Source organism: Diorhabda carinulata, chromosome 4, assembly GCF_026250575.1.
Source record: "Diorhabda carinulata isolate Delta chromosome 4, icDioCari1.1, whole genome shotgun sequence".
Taxonomy (NCBI): domain Eukaryota; kingdom Metazoa; phylum Arthropoda; class Insecta; order Coleoptera; family Chrysomelidae; genus Diorhabda; species Diorhabda carinulata.
The window spans coordinates 31,691,917-31,718,947 of NC_079463.1; the positions used below are offsets into that span (position 1 = coordinate 31,691,917).

The 27,031-nt window shown below is 33.3% G+C and overlaps 1 protein-coding gene across 2 annotated transcripts in view; it reads left to right on the forward strand.

Moving 5' to 3' along the window:
• The window catches only part of LOC130892812 (tyrosine-protein kinase Src42A), a 74,887-nt gene extending 49,517 nt beyond the window's left edge, over positions 1–25,370 (forward strand). The window contains exons 2-8 of one of the 2 annotated variants that reach the window (XM_057798449.1): positions 5,648–6,811; positions 17,352–17,473; positions 18,972–19,135; positions 22,346–22,649; positions 24,154–24,356; positions 24,438–24,594; positions 24,657–25,370. In XM_057798449.1, coding sequence (XP_057654432.1) covers positions 5,694–6,811; positions 17,352–17,473; positions 18,972–19,135; positions 22,346–22,649; positions 24,154–24,356; positions 24,438–24,594; positions 24,657–24,865 — 2,277 coding nt within the window. In that variant the 5' untranslated portion in view covers positions 5,648–5,693 and the 3' untranslated portion in view covers positions 24,866–25,370. The remainder of the gene's footprint in view (positions 1–5,647; positions 6,812–17,351; positions 17,474–18,971; positions 19,136–22,345; positions 22,650–24,153; positions 24,357–24,437; positions 24,595–24,656) is intronic. The other variant, XM_057798450.1, reaches the window with a different exon arrangement.
• The last annotated feature ends 1,661 nt before the right edge of the window (positions 25,371–27,031 follow it).

Consider the following 27,031-nt stretch of genomic DNA (forward strand, 5'->3'; position numbering starts at 1 on the left):
TCACATAGGAATCGAAACGATCATCATCTGAGTGGACTGCAGTGGGTGAACCACATCCGAAGCGTCAGAGGGCAGAACAGTCAGCTGGGAAGGTTATGGCTTCAGTATTTTGGGATACCATAGATTATTGTTAATCGATTATCTTCAAAAGGGAGAAACGATCAATAGCGATTACTACATAGACTTGTTGGACTGTTTGTATCCGAAAATCAAGGAAAACCGGACTCATATGTCAAAGAGTGTTTCACTGATTCACCAGTCGATGACAACGATGGTTAAATTGAACGAATTACACTTCGAATTGCCTTCTCATCCACCGTATAGTGCAGATCTGGTCCTCAGATTCAGCTCGAATGCTGAAAATGAAGCACATTTTAAGGCAAAAGACAAATCCTTCTACAAGCAAGGAATCGAGAAGTTACAAAAGCTATGGAATGATTGTATTGCTTCTGAAGGAAACAACATCGATGAATTAAATCGATTTTTGGCAAAATGATGTGTTTTTTAGTTAGTCACACGACTTATTGAGCGATGTAGTGTAGAAGGAAAATGGAGGTGTTGCAATGAAACAAAACATTTATTTCTTAGTACATATTCAGTATTTTTTCTTCTTCTTTTTTAATTATCAATGTTGTTTCCATATCGGAGTTAATGCTACCCATTATATGGGAGAATAATCTACACATATCCAGTTTACGTGTCGTGGAAAGGGTTAAAAATCGTTTTAAATCTTTTACCGAGGATTAGAAATGGATTCACGGGATTCCTTCATACCTGCATCTAAAGAACTGTTGTGGGATTTCAAAAATCTTGAAGAATTTTTGATTCTCCGGACTCAAAAAGTTGCCTATTATCTGTAACAAATACGTGGGGCTCGATGACTTATTTATTCATCATTCTTAATGTGTCAATTCTTATTTTGGATCTGTAACTCCAGCATTTTTGATAAATGTTTACATAAATACAAGAATAGCGTTTTTAAGGATTATCCCTGTCCCAAACTTAAGTTTACAGTACTTACAAAAATGAAGATTTTAAAAGAGGATTTCTGGCATTTTAGAGTTTTTTGTAGGTTAGAAAAATTTATATTTGAGCTTCTTCGAAGGTAATTTCCTGCTTGGCATTTTTTTTCAGAAATTTACCTCTAAATTTCAAGTCTTTTTCGAGTTATCCGCAAAAAATGCACTGATGAAAAAATCCAGTAACACGGATTTCGCTTTTTGTAAGAGAAATTTTGAGATTAGGAAAAAATCGCAGGGAACCTTCTTTGCAGGGAGTTTTTGAACTACATTTTTGATCCCTTCACTTTCTCCGAAATTTGGCATAGATTTCGAGTTATTTGCAAAATTCGGAATTATGAAGAAATTTCTGTTGACTGGTTGGAACTGTTCATAATTTCATCAAATAAATTATCAATTGACGAAGATGTTGCTAAAGTTTGAGGATGTTAAATCTGAAACATTATGATTTTTACAACTTTTTGAATCGTTATATCTCAGAAACGGTGGCTCGTAGAAAAAAAAGTATTGATACGTTTCTTGTAGATAATTTTATGATCTACATTTTTTGTTTTAAGTATTTTTATGATAAAACTCACCCTTCACTTTATCCGAAATTTGGCATAGATGTCGAGTTATTTGCAAAATTCGGAATTTTGAAAATTAAAACAAAAATATATCGTTTAGCGGCCAAAATTTTGGTGTTAATTTTCACCGTATCGATAAAGCACCCTGAGAACTACCTAAATCCAGAAAATCATCGACATAACTATGGACTATAATAGATAGTAGATTAATAAATAAAAATTAATCCCAGTCTTCCCTATATGTTATCGACTAATAGCGCTGTCATTTATTAAACGCTAGAAATTTTTTATTTTGATCCATATACAACAAGAAAATATTATAATTCATTCCATCTTCGACAGTACAACTTTACTGATGTTTAGCGAACGACTATCAACAAACCAACGCCTTGTTAAGACAGTATTTCAGTGCATTGAATATAAATGAGACTACCGACTACATTATTTTCTCTAACGATCTTTTAAACAAAGGCATGAGTCTCGCTGTCGTCATTATTAGATGTATGAGCAATAGCTAAATCATTTTATCGACGAATACCGATTGCTAATATAGTCTAGGGAATGTGTATTTATAGACCAAGAGCCAGTCACCAATTTCAGGTGGTTATTTCTCCAAAAGTCGCGAAACTTTCTACAGCAAATCCTCTATACCTCCCGAAAATGGAAAGCCACTTCTAACAGCCCTGTGTGGCCGGTACTCTACGGTCGATGATCCATCAATTCGAAGTTCAAAAACTATTTTATTTGGACTGATTTATGGAGAATGGTTCGTCTTCTACAATCTTGGATAACATTCACTGAATCAGCGCAGCACAATGAAGCAGGTAAAAATCGAATAGAGGCTTTCGAAATGTGGGTTTATAGCCTACGCGTATCATGGACAGAACACCGAACCAACGTATCTATATTACAAGAAATTGGTCCAAGTACAAGAAGAATGGAAGGCAAACGCCCAAGAGGCAGATCTCCAACTAGATGGGTAGATCAAACAAAACCCTCGATAAATATAAGACTGCATCGTGCCGAGAAGATTGCACAGGATAGACAAGCATGGAAACAAGTGCTATATCAAATGTAAATTAGTGTCAGTTCATCATTTGGAGGATAATGGAAAGAGGAGGAGGAATGTTGGTTATTTTATAATTGCTCGCCTTGGTAACATGCTAATTTGGTATAAAAATGTTACTCATTAACTTAGACGTGACTGATTCAATCGCAAGCGCGATTCCACGTCTTTCCACGCTTTGGAGTCTATTGGATTCCGGTTTGTGATGTATCTACTAAAAAATTCGGGTTTATTACCATTCAAGACCTCAAAATCATTAATTTTTTGTTGTTTTTGAACAGAGCTTTCACATACCCAAATATTCATACTCGATACCTCCTTTTATATCTGTAGGGTCTCACGTGACGGTTGTCAAATTTATACACGTGTCTTTTGAAAAGTCATACGAATTTAATACTAGTAACGCCATCTGGGTGTCAGTTTACGAAATGAAATTCGCCGAAAAGGAATTTTCAGTAGTTAAAAATATCGCGGTTATTATTGTCATCGTATTTAAGGACGTTCCTATCAACACGAATAACTAGTTTTCGTCTATTTTTAATCAAATAAAACCAATTTGAATGATAATTTTTGTTATTGGTTGGAATAACTCCGAATTGATTCGAGATTTGAAATTCAAAATATTTAAAAATTCGATTTCTATATAATTGCGAATAATTTCGTTTCTTATCTGAATTTTTTCAAACATTCAGAAGTAATTATTGAACATTATCTACAGTATGGCTCATTTAGATTTGAAACGTATTCAACCAAACAAAATTTGTAAAAACTAATGATCAATCTATTGGAACTTCCACGCACTATCGATTTGTTTAATGTTGCGCACAAACACCTTCTCTTAGACCCAAAATCTTCAAACTTCTTAAAACTGTCTTCCACTCTTCACGCGTCCATTTTGACGTCTTTTCTCAATCTCCTTTTCTCTGTAGCAATACTCAAACCCAAGGTTATGAAACGGGGCAAAAATTTTTATGAAACGTTACCAAACAGTCGATGGAAACTTCTTCAAGACGCTTTTTTTTTGAGAGCAAACGCGGCACCCTTCTTGCAGCCCAAAGCTCAGTCTCACTTAGAGTAGGACCTAGTTCAGCTTTTATATCGGTTGGGCTGTAAACAAATAACGGACACTTGAGAATATGAAAGAGCAAGTGTGTTATTTTGAAATTTAATGAATGGATTATAAGGTGGGCAAAAATTTTGACCGGTATTGTACATCAGAAACCCGAAACTGCTCTTGGAGATTTCAGAAATGAAAATAGCAAAGGGTGAATCTCCAATTGGAGCATGGGGTAGAGATCGACCAAGAAAGAGGTGGAGTGACAATAAAGGATGACGTAGAATACCATTTTTTTTTAAATAATTTATTATTCAATAAATGAGTAAATAACATATCGTATTAATCCGGTCAATTTAGACATTCGAAGTTACATAAATTCCTACCAAGCCTAAAATCCTTCCCCATTATTTCCGTGTATGGAAAAAATTTAATCAAGGTAAAGGTCAAAAAATGAGTTTTTCGCATTTTTCAGCAAAACGGTGGGTTTTATCATGAAAATACCTTAGACGAAAATTGTAGATCATAAAATTATCTACAAAAAACGTATCAATAATTTTTTTCCTACGAGCCACCGTTTTTGAGATATAATGATTCAAAAAGTTGTAAAAGTTGTCGTATTTAATGGTTTCACCAATATATTTTCAGCAGTAAACTTTTCTTACAACATTGAAATTTGTAAGAAATTTCTGTTGACTGGTTGGAACTGTTCATAATTTCATCAAATAAATTATCAAATGACGAAGATGTTGCTAAAGTTCGAGTATGTTAAATCTGAATCATTAGAACTTTTACAACTTTTTGAATCGTTATATCTCAGAAACGGTGGCTCGTAGGAAAAAAAGTATTGATACGTTTTTTGTAGATAATTTAATGATCTACAATTTTTGTCTAAGGTATTTTTATGATAAAACTTATCGTTTTGCTGATAATCGCGAAAAACTCATTTTTTTAATCTTTGACCTCGAGTAAATTTTTTTCCATACAAGAAAATGATGGGGAACATTCAAATTTCATTTTTTCGATTATATTTTAAACAATTTTACTGATTTTAAGCTTGATGGGAATTTATTTAGCTTCACTTTTATTTTTCGGTCTAATTTGACCGGACTAATCTATATATAATTTAATGAGTTTCAACTACTGTTAGTCCAGGAAACTATCTCGCCTTCAACTAGAACGTGTGGAAGTAAAATCTAAATTTAGATTTCTTCATAGAAGGATGCTCTTGATATTGTCTAGAGTAACTAACTGTATCTTGTGATGATTTTTCATTTGACTTAATAACATCCAATAGGTCAGAATATGCTCGAACGATACCAGTTGTTTGTATTTCTTCACTAGTTTTAGAACATACTTTGAAAAAGTTGATTTATTCGACATCTCCTGGAATCGACATTCAACAAATTATCGTCAACAGACAAAATCTCTCCCAAGAAAGAATACAAGGTTTCTTATTTTAAAAAATGTCTAATGGATAGATTAAATAATTTGAATATTATTTTGTAATATTTTTCTGCAAATTGCAATTCGTTGACGAGACGTTTTTTTGTTTAACAGTGCGTCATAGCCAACAATAAAATTTGTATGTTCTTGAGCTTGTTTTTAACCCTCCTTTAGACTAAGAGCAAGTGACTTATTACTGTTAGTATATCCCACCACTTTAATTGCCTTTGTTCGCCGAACGGGCTAAGGCGTCAATCTCCGGATTCGCCGGTCGTAGGTTCAAATCCTGTTCATTCTGCAAAGAAAACAGTCTTTCCGGCAAGTTTTTCTTATAAATTATCACTGTTGGAGATTTATTAAACTACCTGCATCAGTATTACGTTTATGTTGATAGCGAAGAATCGATTTATAGATAGTGTGAATGTATTCAAGGCATTGCGAAATCATCGACTTTGAATAACTATATAATGTGACTTTTATGAACTTTACTTTATAGAATTAAGAAAAACTCGTGTGGTTGGCATTAATGCATTTTCTGAAGCATGGTGAATTTAAACGGCGGGGTAGTCTGGTGCTACAGAGACAATAGATGGATCCCTCTTCAATTATCTTCCATTCGACTCCATGGAGTCCTCACGCAGGCCCATTGGGCCACCATCTCCGACTTTATCAGGAAAGTCGCCAACAAAGAACTCATCCTTCAAGAAAACGGATTCGCCGAACTCACAGAAAAACACAAAGAACTCATGTTCCAAGAGAATAAAAACGTAGTTAGTGAAAATGTGATAACAGTTAGTGAAAACACGAACGAACGAAAAGTTAGCTTAAGTCAAATTCCCGAAGATAAAATAGTCGAACAACCTCGAAGGCCTTCGATGCCCGAATTGAGATCCTTAGAAAAAGATAATTTATTTATTGATAATTTATTAAAGCCGCCGACTGATCTAAAGACTGATAAATTATCTAAAGAAAATGACGAAATAGTTCTTAGGTTATTGAAGAAATATTGCAAATACAGCAAAGACGCCTTAGACAATGAGATAGTTTCCGCTATCGAGAAGATCTCAGACGAAGACATTCCTCGAAAAAATAATCGAATAGAAACAAAAACCGAAGAAGAATTCAAACCGAGACGAAGAAAATTAGGATACGTACCGACTGAAGACAAAATTTACGAAAATTTAGATTCTCCTTTCGATACGTTAGAAGAAGATAAGAACGAGCACGTCATCCGCTGGTTAAAACAACAAAACAACCAAATCAGTTTCGACAACATTCCAACTAGAAGGCATTCCGTTGAAATCGGTATCTCGTCACCTACCGATAGTAGAAAGAGCAGCATATTAGAACGAAAATCCTCATCTTCGGGATTTGAATCGAGAAAATCGAGCATAACAACGCCTTCGACTCCGGAAAGTAGAAAATCTTCTTGGTGCGATAGTACTTTGAACAGTAGGAAAAGTAGTGTCGGTTCCACTAGCAGTTGTTCGGAATGTGATGAAGGGGAGGGTTTAACTCAATGGCAACGTTTCTTAAAGAAACATCTGAGTTCCAAGAATTCCGAGAAGAGGTTGAAGAAACAGCGACAAGCTTGGAGCAGAAATAGACGAAAGTTAAGTGCTTCAACAGATATCCAACATACCGATCTTAACAGCCAACCGTAAGTACCACCAAAATTGTGTATTTAAGAATATGGGAGGTTTCTGTGGGAATTAGATACTTAGTAACTTTATTTTACACTTTCTCCAACTTCTTAGTGGTTGTAGCTAGTTTCTTAAGTTATCTAAACCGAATCAATTGTCTTCTTTCAGCTTCTTTATTTATTCTTTCACATCGGCATTCTTTTATTATGGACAATTTCGTAATCATGGTCTTCTAATTTTAATTTCCAACTTACAAGTTTGGAATTGGTTTCTATCAAGCTGAACAACCACTTTAATGGTTTATGATGTGATACAAATAAGCTTGCTTGCTTTGTTCGTAATTATTCAGTGCTCTGGTGCATACGTTCTCGATTTTTCGATGCAAATTAGTCTTTGAGAAAGTACTGCACTTATTTCCAGAAATTCCTAGCGTCTGTTAGATCAAACGGTTGTTTCAAATCAAGATATTGAAGTAATTGTTCAACTATTATTTTCCACAATAACCAAGATGTCCTAGAAAGGATTTTCTTTACTTCTTTGATAGTATCATTGTTCAAGTTTCTAATTTCATCAACCACCATTGAGTATTCATAGTTTATCCAACGTTCTTTTAATTTATGGATTACATAATCGAAATTTCCCACCTCTTGATCCGTTTGATACAATCCTACGTTTCAACGAACTAAAAGGGTCGCTTTTTTATGGATCGAATAAGTTTATTTACTAGATTTTGTTCGATTTGAATCCAGGCTACGCGTTGGCCAATGCAGTATGTGGACGGGCATTGCTCTGCATTAGAATGAAGTTTTCGTCGATGAAACTGACATAGGTAACGACGTCACCGCCTGAAATTTCTTCTATATATCGGTTCGCCGTTATTCCCCCGCACCACCATACACGAACCTTCCTTTCTCCAGGTCACATACTGCTTTCGTGTGACGAGAGAACTCCTCGTATCTCGGTGGATTGGGATCAATTTGTGACCAGTAGCTGGCTCAAAATTTGCTGCCTTAAGTCTTTTTCTGACTATCCAGCCATTCCTCGCGTTTCTCTGAGCTCCCTTTAAAATGATTCCGCGTTTTCCAGTCTCTTGTACCTGATGGTAAACTCTGGAAACAGCAGCACTCGCTGACTCTGGCCTTATTGCAATAGAGTGACCTTTTGAGCAGCTTCATCACTTGTTTTGTCAATTGTTAAGTTGTTAATGGTTGACGTTTCATGGCTTTCAATCAACATCAAGTGACAATCGACCTCAGTCGGCTTCAATGGATACAAATCGACAATATCTGACAAAAGTAGATGCCAATTCTAATAGCGGTGAATCAAGTATATAAGTTACCATTTATTTGTACTATTCTAACTATTCTAAACATACAAAGGGTACAAGAAACATTATATATTTAAGTTAACACCATTAGCTTTAAGATGTTACTGAGAAACTTGAAATTTCTTGTCCAGTTTTTCTGCCAGTGGGTTGCAATTGCAGGGATGTCGCCTGAGTCGATTTTTCTTTGATGACGAGTGTAAATTATAATTTTTCCCTAGTCATCTTGTGGTTTCCAGTTGAATATTTAAAATTCCATTAGCGAAATCAAATGTCGTTCGACCTTGCATAAAAAATTCGTATACATTTCAATGAATTTATAATAATACATCATTATTTTGTCTATACTAACAGGAAATAGGATGAATTTCAATATATATATACATTTCCGCTGCAAAGATTTTTTTTTAATTATGTAACGTATTGTTATTCATTATTTTTATAGAATAATAATTATAAATTCTTGGTAAAAAACCATAAACTCGTATATGTTTATTAAACACATCCTAAATTATAAATTATACGGTATATAAATGTTTTTATAGACAATAAACAATTTATTACGTCAAATATTTTGCGAAACTGATTTTTTTTAGATACGCCTCTTTGGTATTTAGCAACACCGATGGTTTCTGACAATAAAAATCATATTATCGAACATAACCACAACCTCAATATTTTTTAATAATCAACTACTTATTTAAACCCCTAAATGATACTTATTTAATTCCAACGTTACCAATATTCATGGTAAAACAAAGTCCACGAAGGTAGTTCAAAATTTGTTCCTATTGGATCGGTACCAAAAGTTTGCTCTCTCTAAAGTTCATCACCGAATTAGAGCTGGCAAGCAAAGACTCTGGTTGATATAATTGCAGATCCGGAATACCGTGTAAGCACCCGCCCCGGATAAATCCGTGGATGGGTGCGGAGAAGAACATTCCACCATCCCCTGTCATTTTGGACGGGTCCTCATCCTCGATCGCGTCTCAGTTATATGACAAATTCTGGAAAGTCTTATTTGTCTACTAAGAGTTAGCTATACACTATTGTCTTCTTGGTATGGACGTAAACTCTTTGCAATCTTCTTCGACAAGAGAAAAACTAATCCCAGTGGTTCTTCGTCTTCTTTACAACTGTCCCAGATGTGAACAAAGAGGTTTAAATGCACCAGTGAAGATTTTTCATTTCTACTGAGTTTCCTAGGGAACTCCAAAGGGATTTCCCGGGCAACTAGCACCGACAAACTCTCCCCATTTTAATATTATAGTAATATATAACATCTGAGCAGGAAAAAAGCATGGATCTATGCATTTGGGCTCAGAAATTAAAAATATTGTTGCTAAAATAATTCTAGAAGTTGGAATTTATTGGATATCCACCATACAGCCCTGATTTATATGTTTCATGGTTCAATAATTTTTAATACGAAGTTAAAACATTTTAAACGGCATATTTTCGATGTATCTCGTTAGAAAGTATTCAGAAAATTAGTTTGTACAAATTGGAAATTGAATTAATCTCAATGTAGGATTTTTTGAAAAACAATAAAACTTGATTTGACTTAGAAATCGCCGGATTCCCATGAAACAGCAAGTATACAAGGAAAGGTTTCTTTTACGACATTTGCATTTTTAATTGCTACAACCAATGACAAATTGCCAATCATAATTACAAATTTCCATCGTGTAAAACATATAAGTAGATATCACTTTAATTTGTTTTTAATTGATGATGATTTTATCAGATCATACTGTAATTCTAGGAAAACAACCGCGAACTTGTCAAGAACAATCATTTTTTATATTAATTCTTTCCACTTTTGATAAAAATTTATGAAAAATAAATGAGAATATACGAAAAGGCGTACGAGTCAAAATATTTGATAGCTGAAAAGCAGCATGGGCAACGCGCACCGAGAGGCACCTGGAACGAAGCCTAGGAGCTGTCATAATCAGTGTGAAGATGTCAAAGAGCTCGAAGAAGCCTAGAAGTCGATAACCAGAACACCAGATTAAGAATATTGGTAAGGAACCGATAACTAGCTCTACAATCAATATCGAAAGAATAAAACTTCAGTTAGGACGCGGAAAGCTAGATGGTTAAAAGAAATTGAAGATTCCATTACCATATATGAGCTAGATAATCCTGTCTGCTAATCATCTTCGCAGGGGTTGAGACCTATTGCACCAGTTCGGTCTGGATACCAAGTGGTAATCGATTGAAGGCGTTCATTGTCTTCTAAACGACCCAAGGAGATCGCAGTTTAGAATCCAAGGTCAAAATAATATTGTGCGAATTCTTGATTCAGCACGTTTCCCCAGTATACTTCCCTGGCCCTGGTTCTAGCGGAACTCTTTTTATTTTTGGGGATGTTTCGCGACAAAAGAGTTTTAATAGCATTAGATTGACATAGGACGCATTTGGGCAATTGAAGCACATCAAATCATATATCCCAAGGTGCTTGAAGAGAAAGGTTATGGATCAAGTTCTATTGCCAGATTGGACACCATCTCATGTGTCTTTCTTTCGCACAAAGATCCAAGTAACCAAGTGCTAGGGGCAAAAAGATTTTGGAATAGAGACCTGGTGGTAGTATTAGACGTCCACCAACGAGATGGTTCCGCTATATTGAAAGAATACCATCAAACTGGATGAATACGAGAGATTTATGTTTAACAATGGACTTTGAAGATGAGATTATTGACAGATAATGCTTGTATTCTATTTTTTTTGTTTGAATAAACGTTAGTCCTAACCAGATATACCTGCGTAAGTTAGTTGATTATCAACGATATGACTTCTATTGTCATTAAATCCCGAGTTAGTTTCTCGATAAATTGAATCTGCTATTGAAAGTTTCCACTGATTTTTTCATTTCCATTGTAAGTCACCATAACCGCATTGTTTTTAAAAAACAAACCGTGAAGGATTCTAAAAAATAATTGATATTCACAACGATCTTCAATTGACTTTGATGACAGCGAACGGGGACATTTTTTCAATAAAATCACAAACCTCGACCTCAAAGAAATTTCCGGAAGTCATTATCAATTTATTTCCGATACTCGAAATTTATTTTTTATCTATTCCCATCTAAAATATAAACTCACTATAATAGATTATTCACGAAGGTAGTGGAAGGATAATTATACAGAGTGTTGCGGGACTTAATTTTAAAAATTAATTCTATCTGAAGGTCCGTAACTATTACAGGGACAACCTGTACATTCTAAAGATAGCAAAAATGAAATTTTGAATCGATTTTCTAACAAAAAGATACTCGATAAAATTTATGGTTTAGGAGATAAATAGATTTTTAAATAGTTGTACATACCAAGGAAACAGTTCGCCATAAAGAGACATTCTGAAGAAAATTAGCATAAATTGTATAAATTATTTATTGAAAATACTCACAAGAGGTATTAAAACACTTTCTTAGGACACAAATGAATAAATAAATAAGCATTTGTACTACATAATATCGAAGATAATATAACTGGCGTAAGGAAAAACTTTAATAATCATTTTTGATCTAGTAGGATACGTGATATTTAATAAAAACTTGCAATAATTACAATTTATGATAATTTTGTTCGGAATGTCTCATTATGGCGAACGGTTTTTTCAAATTCTTCAAACTTTATATAGAACCCCGATCTTCATGTTTTGGGCTCCTCTATACACATCCGCGCAGTGTATATTCCCAAGCGAGACGCCCTCTATGTCATTCGTGATGAAAATTATACGCGAATTTAATAATTCATCATTTTTAGCGTGTAAAAATTTTATGAAAAAGTTTATTGCTTCGGCGGTACTAAAAATTGAATTAATTCATATAAATATCATTAAGTTTCCTAATTTAGATAACAAGTAGTTTTACCGTCTACGGAATAATGATCTAATCATTAAAATTTGATGATAATCTAACAACAGTATATAGTATCTTGTTTTTTAAACAACTGAACAAATAAATATTCTCGTAACGAATGTCACTACTAAAGCCGGTACTACACGATGCGTTCAATGCTTCCTACGTCGGAATCTGGTATAATTGGACGTGTGATCGTAGTGCGCATGTCAATGTTTTGTATCCAACGTTGCCATTGAAACGTTAGCCATGGAAAGTCGGTTTTTTTTTATCCCAACATTGGAAGGCATTTGGAACTAACATACCTCCGATCTTATTGTGTGTTTTATATGAAAAATCAACGTTTTCATTTCTTTAGGCAAACTTAGGTAACGTTCCAGCCTTAGTTCAATGTTCAACCAACGTTGGAAGGTGCATTTTTGCGCAAAAATTAGATGCATCGTGTAGTTGCAGCACTGCATTCAGTTGAAACGTTGAAACGCGAACGTTGCACGCATCGTGTACTCCCGGCTTAAGTTAAACAATTATCCTAAATGTATTTCAATAATTTTTCGTATTATCTTTTATGTTGCGTTGTAATTTCGATTCTACAACAACACTTGTATATATCTGAATCTCAGAATCCGATTTACGAATACGTCAAAACGTCCGATTATCATATAATAATTTCATAAATTAATATCATCATCCCTGTCAGTTGGTATACGTTCAAAATTATACGAGGGCTGTGATATGGCAACACTGATGAAAATATGTCAAATCTGACATTGTCATCGGAAAGTTTGACAGTTTTAATGGTGAGCGTACTCAGAACGTGTTGTCATACGATATCTATTTGAGTTGTTTACAGGTTCTTCTTCTTTTCGTGTCGTTTTCTCATTGAAGATTGGCGATCACGTTTTTAAATGCGTCTCTATCCCTCGCAACATGAAACAATGAGGTATTTGGTGGCTCTATCAGTCCAGGGTATCTTCAGGATGCATCTATAGAGCCACATCTTAAATAATTCAAGTTTTTGATCATTTGAGGTCCAAGTTTTCACTTCGTACAACAGTACTGACCACACATAACATTCCATGAATCATATTCTGACGTGAAGGTTTGCGCAAACATTGAGGAGTACTTGACGAATGTCTTTCGATCCATTTCAATTCTGATTTTGATATCTTCTGGATCCATTTGAGCGTTTATGACTGAACCAAGATTCTTATATTTTTGCACCCATTCTATTTGTTTTCTGCACTTTCTGAAATACAAACTGAGAATATAGATTAAATAGCTGTGGAGAAAGAACGCAGCTTTGACGAACTCACTCACTATGTCTTCAACGCTCACTACTGCTGTTTGATAGTGATCATGAATCGTATATCGCTTGGATCTAAGTTATAGTTAAATTATCGTGTTCGACTCTATCAAAGGCCTTCTGGAAATCAATGAAACAAACATATACATTTTTGTTGTATTATCTGTACTTCTGTAGTAGTACTGTGCTAGCGAATAGGCAAATTGCATTTCATCTAGTTGTTCTTCGGCTCATTAAACTGATCATCCGATTTTCATTACGGGGCTTGTTATTGGAATGGAAACGATTCTTGGAATTTCTTTTTTACAGATACTTGAAACGTTTTCGTGTGATAATTTGAGTTGTGGATTAAACAAACGGATAATTAACTCGCTCTAACTTTTGGTGATGACGCACCATTTCGAATCACCCTCGTATCGTATGATGAGGTGTAGTTTTGTTCCTATTGTATTGTATATATATATTTTTTTAATTATTTGCATATTGAGAAAGTTTTTTATCTAATTCTGAATGTTAATCGCTTTAATAAGTTTTATGACGGTTTTTATACCTGGTGTCACAAAAGTCATATAAAAAACACGACTTTCTCGGTTCTTTTTAATTTTTAATATCAAAACTTTTGATACGCTCTTCGTATATTCGGATAATTCTAGTGAATAAATTCGAGAAACGTTTAAAATATTGTAATGCTTTTTTTTTTAAATCTGAACCAATCAACTAAACTGGTTCGACTTAAATGATAGTAAAATATTTTGATTAGTGATTATAAGAATGACATATTTTGTAATCGGCTACAGTTATTTTTAGAAAGTAGCTTATGACTATAGATGAATGAATAACAAGAGAATGAGTCTAATGTGTGAATGAGAATTGTTCATTACTTTTGTAAATATTAACTAACACACACATACACACAGAACTCTAGTTCGAAAATGTAATAATTTAGTACAGGTAAGATGGGATTAAACCCGAAATTAAATTGAACTGATTTTTTAGATTCTATATCGGTCACTGTATAAGCCTAGTGACTCTTAATAAAATTACGGGCACGGGTTTTCGAAATTTGGTGATTCAAAAAAATATTGAAACGCGAATAACTCGAAAACTGAGATGAATTCGAAAAAAACTGCTTCAGCAAAAAATGTAGAGCACAAAATTTTCTATAAAAAAGGTCTGCAGTTACTGCTCTAACTCTTGGAAAACTACTTCGTTTTCAAAAAATCAAAATGCATCATGATGGTTAAGAGTTATTCGCGATTCAAAATATTTTTGAGCGTCCAAATCCATTTTATAATGGAAATTTTGAGGTTAGGAAAAAGCTGTAACCTTTTTTTATACAGAATGTCGTGCTCTACATTTTTGTTTCGGCAGTTTGTGTCGAAATCCTCATAATTTTCGAGTTATTCGCAATTCAAAATGTCTTTGAGTACATGAACCCATTTTACGGTGAAAATTTTTGAGGTTAGGAACAAATACCCGGGATACTTTTTTGTAGAGAATTTTCTACTCTACATTTTTTGTTACGGCAGTTTTTTCGAATTCCTCGTAGTTTTCGAGTTATTCGCGATTCAAAATATTTTTTAGTGTGTAAATCCATTTTAAAGTGAAATGTTTGAGGTTAGGAAAAAATGCTTGTAGACCAATCTGTAGAGAATTTTTTGCTCTACATCTTTTGTTCCAGCACTTTTTTTCGAATTCTTCGTAGTTTTCGAGTTATTCGCGATTCAAAATATTTTTGAGCGTTCAAATCCATTTTATAATGGAAATTTTGAGGTTAGGAAAAAGTTAAAACCCTGTTTTATACAGAATGTTGTGCTCCACATTTTTGTCTCGGCAGTTTGTGTTGAAATCCTCATAATTTTCGAGTTATTCGCAATTCAAAATGTCTTTGAGTACATGAACCCATTTTACGGTGAAAATTTTTGAGGTTAGGAACAAATACCCGGGATACTTTTTTGTAGAGAATTTTCTACTCTACATTTTTTGTTACGGCAGTTTTTTCGAATTCCTCGTAGTTTTCGAGTTATTCGCGATTCAAAATATTTTTTAGTGTGTAAATCCATTTTAAAGTGAAATGTTTGAGGTTAGGAAAAAATGCTTGTAGACCAATCTGCAGAGAATTTTTTGCTCTACATCTTTTGTTCCAGCACTTTTTTTCGAATTCTTCGTAGTTTTCGAGTTATTCGCGATTCAAAATATTTTTGAGCGTTCAAATCCATTTTATAATGGAAATTTTGAGGTTAGGAAAAAGTTAAAACCCTGTTTTATACAGAATGTTGTGCTCCACATTTTTGTCTCGGCAGTTTGTGTTGAAATCCTCATAATTTTCGAGTTATTCGCAATTCAAAATGTCTTTGAGTACATGAACCCATTTTACGGTGAAAATTTTTGAGGTTAGGAACAAATACCCGGGATACTTTTTTGTAGAGAATTTTCTACTCTACATTTTTTGTTACGGCAGTTTTTTCGAATTCCTCGTAGTTTTCGAGTTATTCGCGATTCAAAATATTTTTTAGTGTGTAAATCCATTTTAAAGTGAAATGTTTGAGGTTAGGAAAAAATGCTTGTAGACCAATCTGCAGAGAATTTTTTGCTCTACATCTTTTGTTCCAGCACTTTTTTTCGAATTCTTCGTAGTTTTCGAGTTATTCGCGATTCAAAATATTTTTGAGCGTTCAAATCCATTTTATAATGGAAATTTTGAGGTTAGGAAAAAGTTAAAACCCTGTTTTATACAGAATGTTGTGCTCCACATTTTTGTCTCGGCAGTTTGTGTTGAAATCCTCATAATTTTCGAGTTATTCGCAATTCAAAATGTCTTTGAGTACATGAACCCATTTTACGGTGAAAATTTTTGAGGTTAGGAACAAATACCCGGGATACTTTTTTGTAGAGAATTTTCTACTCTACATTTTTTGTTACGGCAGTTTTTTCGAATTCCTCGTAGTTTTCGAGTTATTCGCGATTCAAAATATTTTTGAGTATGTAAACCCATTTTAAAGTGAAATGTTTGAGGTTAGGAAAAAATGCTTGTAGACCAATCTGTAGAGAATTTTTTGCTCTACATCTTTTGTTCCAGCACTTTTTTTCGAATTCTTCGTAGTTTTCGAGTTATTCGCGATTCAAAATATTTTTGAGCGTCCAAATCCATTTTATAATGGAAATTTTGAGGTTAGGAAAAAGCTGTAACCTTTTTTTATACAGAATGTCGTGCTCCACATTTTTGTTTCGGCAGTTTGTGTCGAAATCCTCATAATTTTCGAGTTATTCGCAATTCAAAATGTTTTTGAGCGTTCAAATCCATTTTATAATAGAAATTTTGAGGTTAGGAAAAAGTTAAAACCCTGTTTTATACAGAATGTTGTGCTCCACATTTTTGTCTCGGCAGTTTGTGTCGAAATCCTCATAATTTTCGATTTATTCGCAATTCAAAATGTTTTTGAGTACATGAACCCATTTTACGGTGAAAATTTTGAGGTTAGAAACAAATACCCGGGGTACTTTTTTGTAGAGAATTTTCTACTCTACATTTTTTGTTACGGCAGTTTTTTCGAATTCCTCGTAGTTTTCGAGTTATTCGCGATTCAAAATATTTTTTAGTGTGTAAATCCATTTTAAAGTGAAATGTTTGAGGTTAGGAAAAAATGCTTGTAGACCAATCTGTAGAGAATTTTTTGCTCTACATCTTTTGTTCCAGCACTTTTTTTCGAATTCTTCGTAGTTTTCGAGTTATTCGCGATTCAAAATATTTTTTAGTGTGTAAATCCATTTTAAAGTGAAATGTTTGAGGTTAGGAACAAATACCCGGGATACTTTTTTGTAGAGAATTTTCTACTCTACATCCTTTGTTCCAGCACTTTTTTTCGAATTCCTCGTAGTTTTCGAGTTATTCGCGATTCAAAATATTTTTGAGCGTCCAAATCCATTTTATAATGGAAATTTTGAGGTTAGGAAAAAGTTAAAAGTCCCACGAAAATCATTACATTATCATAAGAAAGTGACATTGTATGTGATTTCTTGGAATATTTCTTTGATATCATTTATTTTTCGTTGTTTCAGATGGTATTTCCGGAAGATTAAACGTATAGAAGCCGAAAAAAAATTATTACTTCCTGAAAACGAGCATGGTGCCTTCCTCATTCGAGATTCAGAGAGTCGACACAACGACTACTCATTGTCAGGTAATTTATTATAATTTTACGATATACGTCAAAATGAATAGACGCGTCAAATATCATAATTTTTTCTCTACAATCTTTTACTAGCATCTTTAAAATCTTTACTTCACGAATTTATTACATAATAAATGGGGCCGGAAGTGATAGAATCTATCAGATATATACCGGGTGGAACGATTAAGCGTTTATTAAATTAATTACTATTACGGTTCACGGACACTACAGATCAAAAGTTTTCGCCCACCCCATAATCCATTCATCAAATTTCAAAAAATACATTTCAACATATTTCATGTATTTTTTAAACGAGTTTATTTAATTGTGAAATATTTTATCGGTGTTTATAGATAGAGAGAGAGAAATCCTTTATTCCTATATCCTATGAAAAGCTTGTAAAAACTACAAAATAGACATAAAAATAACTAAATTCAGATACAAATAAAATAAAATTTCAATATACAGAAAATAGTGGCAAGTGATTGTGCATTTTTTGCATTGTAAACTTCTGAGCCCTTAACTAATTCTGAACGTGTAGTAGAAATTGAAGAGGTCAACAGCTTGCTTTTGTAGTTTGAAGATTAGTTCAATTTGAGTCGCACCACACGTACCCCAGAAGGATATGCCCTTATATCGAAAATGCCACTCAATAAGGGCTTAATAAACTGTTAAGAAAGTAGATAATTTCAGTTCTGTGGAAACTGATCTCAGCGCAAAACTTCAAGGAATTGTAGTTTAGTTCCTGTAGACACAAAAACGTATTGTGATTCATACTTTTTTACCAAAACAGGTAAAAGTCACTTTACTAGTACCTTAGACTATAACGTGGAAAAATATGCATCCACCAGGAGCTTTAGCGATAGAAAACGTTCAAGGTGACCTCGAAAAAAGTGATAGACGACTCATGGAACCAATGATTCTAGGGATCTTTTTGAGAGGATGGTACTGAAGATATTTCTCAATCCATCTTGCTAAAAAACTATAAAATATGACGCACGAAAACTGGAAGATAGTTTTATGGAGTGATGAGTCAAAGTTTGAAGTTTTTGGTTCTAAAAGAACGGAGACTTGGTGATAGTTTGGGGTAGTTTTGGAGGAAAGACAAATGGCGACCTGGTAAAAATTGTAAAGGATTTGTATTACATTGTTGCGAGCCCCTGGTTAGCAGAAAAATTATCTTCCAATGATCCCAAGCATTCCTCGAAGCTGTGCAAACAATATTCGAAAGAATTGGAAAAGAAGAATATACTGAATGTAATGATTTGGCCGTTGCAGTCGTTTGATCTCAACCCTATCGACTTGACTTCCTTGGAATATCCTCAAAACCGAATTGAACCAAATAGACGACGATTAGACTATACACAGAGTGTAGTTTTATTATTACCACATTTTTAATTGTAGTGTATCCCGTAAACTATAGGGTGGGCAAGAATTTTTGACCGTTGGTGTTTGTAGGAAACCAATACTTATACTGGTATAAGTGAATGTTGATTTGATATTTCAGTACGAGACGGTGATACCGTTAAACATTATAGAATAAGACAATTAGACGAAGGTGGATTCTTCATAGCACGAAGAACAACGTATCGTACTCTACAAGAATTGGTTCAACATTATAGCAAAGACGCTGACGGTTTATGTGTCAATTTATGTAAACCTTGTGTTCAGGTAAGATATTTTTATACTAGATAGTCGAAACTAATTTTAAAACGATTTTAAATTTAGCGATTTCCATTTGTACGAGTTTTGTTTTGCTATTTTCATCAATATCTGGTTTTTTCCCAAATATTATCTTTTCCTTTTAAGCAGATCTTGTAACAAAAAAAAGTTTTTAGCTTAGAAAAAGTCGGTGAACGAATATTCATATACGTAAACTAAGGATAGAATCATTGGATAAAGAAATTAGAGAAACAAATAAACCCAAAACAGAATTCGCGTACGAGAACCCCCTTTTCTTGGACTCCAAATACCTTGGTGGTCCCAGAGGTACCTGACCTGACCTAGAGATGGTGGTAATTGCTTGAAAATGTTTCAAGTTTGAAGACGTCACGTTGTTCAGTGATATATGATGTTATTATGTGATACAATACTTTTATTGGAAGGCCTTAGCCCAACCAGTATAACTGCCCAACCTGATTCTACTCTGGTTGAGACTGTTTCTTCGTTATCGACAGTAAATTATTGGGTAGCGGAGTTTAAACGAGGCCGTACGACCAAATGAGGTGACGACTCGAGAAAAGTTGAAGAAAATCCTCTGGATGATCGTCGACTGACAGTGCGCGAGCTATCAGACATCTTAGGCATTTCAGAGATTGCGGTATATCGCATATTAACTGAAAATTTGGACATGAGAAACCTGAGGGCAAAATGGAACAAAAACTGCGTGGGGAAGATGTTTCCTTCGAGTGTTTGTCAGAAATAAAGACGTTTCATAACCATGGGTGAAATGTGGGTCCATCACTTCATCTCCGAAACAAAAGAATAATCTGAAAATGGACTGAAAAGCTAGAACCGGCTCGTAAGAAGGCAAAGACCTTTCCAATCACATGGCGTCGATTTTTTGGATAATTTTAAAAAAGGAAAAACTAGCAATTTTTCCATCCCTATCAATCTTTATGTATGTCCTATAGTTTTTCAGAAATTTTGAAAATTTTGCATACTTTCACTTATTCTCTGCAAAATCTTCCTGCTCCAAAATAAAAAAAAAGTTTTTGGTCTTATCTCGGTTAATTTTCAAGCAAATTAGTCGCCCAAAACGTAGATTTATAGGGAATCGTATTACCTATAAGTTTCTAAACGTTTTAAATATCTTTAGCCCTTTATTTTGTAAAGGGTTCGAAAATGGTCTCGATCATACATCAGGGTACGATTTGTAAGATCTTATCTCAGTTATTTCAGAAATTACAAAAAATTTAAAAGAAGCAAAATATTTGTAAAAAAATTTTTTTTCTCTATCAATTTTGAAAAATAGAAGAAATTTTTATGAATTTCGAAAATAATTTTTCGACTTTAAATATAATTTTTTTCGAAATTATGTATTCTAAATCGCTCAAACTCCCAAAAATCATTATTAATGCGAAAATAAAGTAAATCATCACTGGATTATATTTTTATTGCGATTTGGGTACTAAGGGTGAAATTGAAGTTTTTTCTATAAAAAAAAATAAAAAGTTATTTTATTTCGGCCATAACTTTCTTAGTTTTCAAGATAGACAATTCTAATATCCCTCATTTTAAAGCTTTTTAAAAGTACTTTGGAAAATATCCCACGAAATTTTCTAGAAAAATTGACCGTTTTTCCGTTATTCGACATTGAATTTTAAAAAATTAAAATAAAACAATCTCTTTGTTTTTTTATAAGCTCCATTATTGTTTTTCACATTTTTTCTAATAAAATCAAAAGTATTTGAGTTATTCATGAAAAATCGATTAAAAACGTGGTTTTTTTCAAGAAAAATTCAAGTTTTCAATCGCGCATAACAAAAAACTAAATTTCCCCGGTTATTTTCAATATAGAAATTTTCGCCCCCTAATTGCCGTGGAGCTCATCCTTTGGGCAACAGCACACATCGGCATAGGGTGAATTTTGCTTTTTGAGCTGTCAAAATTTCATTTAAATCGATGAAGGTTCGTGGAAATCGAAGATGAAAACCTTGTTTTCCTGACCTATAATGTCTTACGTGATTCGGTCTAGCTCTCGTACTATTATTTCAATGAACGCGTTGCCCGTTGATTTGATTAACGATCTGTTGAATAATAATCAATGTAATAATTTATTACTCAACACTAATCGAACGGTATCACTTTGAAACCTTTTGATATTTATTTGCTTTTCATCTTCACACTATATCGTATCAAAACATGCTGGCAAATACAATTAGCACAACTACTTACCTGGTACAATTGATTGATAACGGCTGTATTAAAAAAAAATCATCGATAGAATAATAATAAATCTAGATAACGATGATTATTAGAAACAATTTAAATGATAAAATTAATAATAATACAGATAAAATAGAATAAGAAGTTACAATCTAAAAATTGAATCTTACTGCTATACAACTACGAGGTCTGGCTATTAAATAACGAGACTGGTTACGAAAAAAAGGATTTATTATAAATTAGGGGTAACCGACCCTTATAGAAGGTTATCTATAAGACCCACTACTATCAGTTAACAACAGATTTCTACCTGCAAATAGACACAAAAAGTAATAAAGCTGCTGACCGATTCATCGATTCATTAAACTTCAAAAAGAGCTCAAATAAAAGCGATATTTCGCTGCGAGTGGTTGAAGAATCGAAAGAGGACTTCAGGCAGTTAACCTTGACCCCAAATTAACTCAAACCTACCGAGCAGTTCGCCTACGCTTTGTCAAAGAACACGATAATTGGACTGTCAAACAATGGGGGTCTGTTTTATTGACAGACGAAAGCAGACCTGCAAGGTAGCTATAGAAGTGGCTACAGAAGATCTGGAGAAAGATTCGCAAAGTATTGGGTGACTTTTGGTCAGTTCCTGGATGATTTTGGCGAGTATTCCAATGGAAGCAAAAACCGATTTAGTTTCTATCGAAACTGGCGGTGGAGCGATACATGGAAGACATTTTAGGGCATCACGTCTTTTCCTGCGCCAGTTTTATAGGAGAACAATTCATCCTAATGCAGGACAATGCCTGTCTACATACTGTAGGAGAGAGAGAGTTTCGATGGTAAAATTTGGTGGCCTGATATAGGAATAGCTCCTCTGCAGGTGTTTGCTAACTCTTGTGGAGGAAATCCAGCGTTTCGACTTAGACTTTAAAGCACAAATATCAATTTCAAACTTATTGCAGCATATACAATTAAATGTAATCTACAATTTTGATATTTAAGGTGGAAAAACCACAACCGGAAGGTCTGTCTCATCGCACAAAAGACCAATGGGAAATCGAACGTACCTCTTTGAAATTCATCAGGAAATTGGGTCACGGTCAATTCGGAGAAGTATGGGAAGGCATGTGGAACAACACAACGCCCGTCGCTATCAAAACCTTGAAACCGGGCAGTATGGATCCCAAAGATTTCCTCGCCGAAGCTCAAATTATGAAAAAATTGAGGCATCCCAAATTGATACAATTGTACGCTGTGTGTACAGTTGAAGAACCCATTTATATAATCACCGAATTAATGAGAAACGGTGAGTTTAATTATCATTTTTAATTGCACAGTTCTTTTAGGACTTAATCGGTATTATCATCACTCTTCTATCTAGCAGCATTTGTTGTAAAATCTTTCTTGAAGTCAGCTAATTAATGACTTATTACTTGCCAAGTATCAAGCAGTTAAAATATTCTTTTAAACTCTTCAGGACATTCTAAAACCCTCCAGAGATGCATATAGAACTCAAGGTCAATAACATTTCATTTTTTTTTTATTTTACTAGCAATCAAAACATCTACAGTTCTTTTAGATAATGGTATATCTTCAGAGCAAATAAGTTTTGTTATGGTGTGATAAGGTCTTCTCCAGCGATAAGTCCTCTTTACCTTTTTAGTCGTCTACTGTCTTGTGGTTCCAAAAGTAGATGGAGTTACGTGTTTTCGAGGTTAGCCAGTCGTTCATGATGTTTGGCTCTTCGATCTTTGACGCAATCTTTGGTAAAACTGACGTTTCAGTCTTGGTGCATCAACTACCATGCGAACTATTTCGGACTGACTCGATACCACATATCCAGATAGGTTTGGTTGTAGTTCTATAAAGTAGGAGCTTATTTTTCATTTCATTTAACTTAATCACATTTTCTTAAGTATGCTGCTTTTATAACCAATCTTAGGATCCAAAATGAGCTCTCCAAAAAAATTCCAGGACACTTTAAATCATTCCAGAAAGAAATATGGAGTCATATTGATAAATAACTCGAGGATTATAATCTTTTCTTTGGAATTGTTACCTTTTTCTTATATAAGTTGTTTTATAACCCATCATTGGACCCAAAACATCCTTATAGACTCTTCAAACAATTCCAGGACACTTTGAACCACTTCAAAGATAAATATATCATTGTATCAATAAAGAATCCAAGGATTATAACATTTTACCTGAAATTGTCTACTTTTTCTTAAGTAAACTGCGTTATAATCAATCCCAGGACCTAAAATATTCTTGTAGTTCCTTCAAAAAAAGTCCAGGACATTTTAAAACACTCCAGATATAAATATGTTATCGTATAAATAAATAATTCAAGTATTACAACATTTAATTTGACATTGTCCTCTTTTTTTGAGTAAGCTGCTTTTATAATCAATCCCAGGACCTAAAATATTTTTGTAGTTCCTTCAAAAAAAGTCCAGGACATTTTAAAACACTCCAGATATAAATATGTTATCGTATAAATAAAGAATTCAAGTATTACAACATTTAATTTGACATTGTCCTCTTTTTTTGAATAAGCTGCTTTTATAATCAATCCCAGGACCTAAAATATTTTTGTAGTTCCTTCAAAAAAAGTCCAGGACATTTTAAAACACTCCAGATATAAATATGTTATATAAATAAAGAATTCAAGCATTACAACATTTAATTTGACATTGTCCTCTTTTTTTGAGTAAGCTGCTTTTATAACAAATCCCAGGACAATATTTTTGTAGGTCCTTCCTTACAGTATTTTATTGAATCCTCTATAATTTTTCTCTCTTTTATAGGTTCGTTATTAGAATATTTACAAGGTAAAGGAAAGGGATTGAAATTACCTCAATTGATAGATATGGCGGCACAGATTGCAGCCGGAATGGCCTATTTGGAATCTCAAAATTACATACATAGAGATTTGGCTGCGAGAAACGTCCTAGTAGCTGACAGCAACGTCGTTAAAATAGCAGATTTCGGTCTGGCCAGATTAATTAAGGTACAAATCTCATTATTTTTCATCGAAATAATAAAAAAAATCATATATTCAAATCGAAATATAACATCATTTAATTAACAGGAGGATGAATACGAAGCTAGAGTAGGAGCCAGATTCCCCATCAAATGGACAGCTCCAGAAGCTGCAAATTACAGCAAATTTTCGATCAAATCAGACGTTTGGTCATTCGGTATTCTACTAACCGAACTAGTAACTTACGGAAGAATACCATATCCAGGTAAATTAATTTATTCTTAATCAATCTAAATATTGATGAATTTATCATGATTTTTGTTGCAGGTCTGACTAACGCAGAAGTTTTACATCAAGTAGAACACGGTTACAGAATGCCCGCTCCTCCTGGTTGTCCACCAGCTTTGTATGAAATAATGTTGGAATGTTGGAACCGCGATTGTATGCGCAGACCCACATTCGAAACCCTACAATGGAAACTGGAAGACTTCTTCACCATGGAGGGATCTGAATATAAAGAAGCATCGGCGTACTGAGGTCACGTCCACCCCCCTGCTGATTGGTTACGTAACTCCATAGAGGTACATTACCATTAATAGGGTGGTGGATATATATATCTATTTATCAATACAATTTATAGATAGATATGTGTGCCGTACTTCTGTTTTTTTTTTATATATATATATATTTTCGTTTGATTCGTAAGTTGAAATTTTTTTAAACACGTTGACTGGTCGGTGGAGTTGTTTGTCTTTTATCTGCAGTATTCGATTATTTAATTAGGACCCTAATTGAATCAAACACAAAATACCGTTGGGTACGTTTAAAATTGCATCTAACAGCTTTTAATGCCAAAAAATGGGGTTGGTATTGCAGATAGTTCAAATAACGACGTTAAGTTTATCTAATAATTGTATAAAACGAACAAACTGAGTGTTTTAAATCATGATAACAATAAATGAAAAATAAAAAGCAATAATTTATCCGTAACTTGATTATAACAAATTTTTTTTTTACAAAAATTAAACCGAAATACAAAAATATGAATGAATATTGTTGAATTAGATTTAAAACACTCATTATCAATTGTATTTCAACTTTGCATACAGGGTGTTCAAAAACTCTTTTATAGAACACAAACTATCGATACTAGATGTAATTAGATGTCCGTCTAACCTAATTTAGCTTTAACCAAAATAAAAAATTTCAAATTTGCTACAATGTCTGTTATTATCTCAAAAAAAAAACTTCAAATTTAGAACAATGTATGTTATTGTGAAGTAATTTTTAACGCTATATATACAATTTGATAAAATTTGGGTAAATTAACAGAAAAATGAGGATTAGAGCTTTTAATAATTTCACCTGCCTTATAATTCTTGAAGTTTACTGGCTTTTGATTATGAATTAACCGATTTATCAGCGTTATTTTCAAATAATTCTTAATAGGATAAAGATAAGTTAGGTTAAAAGTGACACCTACTAGTTTTTGGACATTCAGTATATATTACGGACCTTAAATCAACAAGTTTTATATTTGGTAATGTTTTTTACTAGATTTTTAATACGTAAATTACTCTTTTACATATTCTTAAAACAAGATAAACTAAAGATTGTTGTATTTATTATTATTTAATTTATATACAAAAAAAAATATTTTTCAATTAATACTGCAGCAAATTTTATACTTTTTAGTTGTCTTAATGGAATCAATTGAGCAAAAAATTCAGTAATTTTCAATTATAATTGATTTAGATTCAAATAACTGTTGGTAGATGTAAATCTACAAAAAATATCGAAAAAAAAGGGAAAAAATTGATAATTGCCATTTTTATGTGAATAATACCAACGAAAAATTTGTGGGGGTTACGTAAAAGGAAGATATGTTGGAAAAATAATGTAAAACTCTTTTATTTGCAGTTAAATTCTTATATATCATGGAAAAATCTTGCTTGATTTTCCAACAATATCGATAATGGAATTAAATAACAAGAAATAAACAATGTTATTAAGGGAGTATTCTGGTCTAGAAGCCTGAATTTTAGGAATTTTTTAAACTAACATTTTCACCATCCATTATTTTATATGATGTTTATTGACTTTTTAAAAATATAATAAAAAAAATTGTAAAAAAATCAAAATATCAATAAATTATAGGCCGGTAAAGTGGAGGCTACACAAAAAAACGGTGCACCCTGACATGATTCAAGCCCTTGTAATTATCTGGAACAAAAAATTAAAAAAAAAAAATCACAAAATGGTGTCGACATGAAAGATCAATTATTTTTTTGCCCCCTTTTTTGACCTGGAATGTTTTAAAAATACTCCCAATTGAAAATTTTTAAAACTCAAAGCAGACGCGTTAGAGAAATATATCAAAAAATTTTCTACCAAATTTCAAAGAAATAGATCGGATAGAACTTGAGGTATCATATCAACCACTTCAAAAAAAGTAATTTCGAAAAAAACGCGTTTATACTTTGATAAACAATTCCAGTAGAATAACTCGTTCCACTCATCCGTTTAAGGGTCCAAATTTTGAAAATATACAAAAAATAGACTTTTTCGAATTTCTACACCAGAATACCTCCTTAAAGTAATTGAAAACTCAATTTATATCTAATACACACAGAGCAACTGAAAAGAACCCTATTCCAAAAGTGACTGAATTCACCAACTGATTAGAAACACACAAAGCAAAC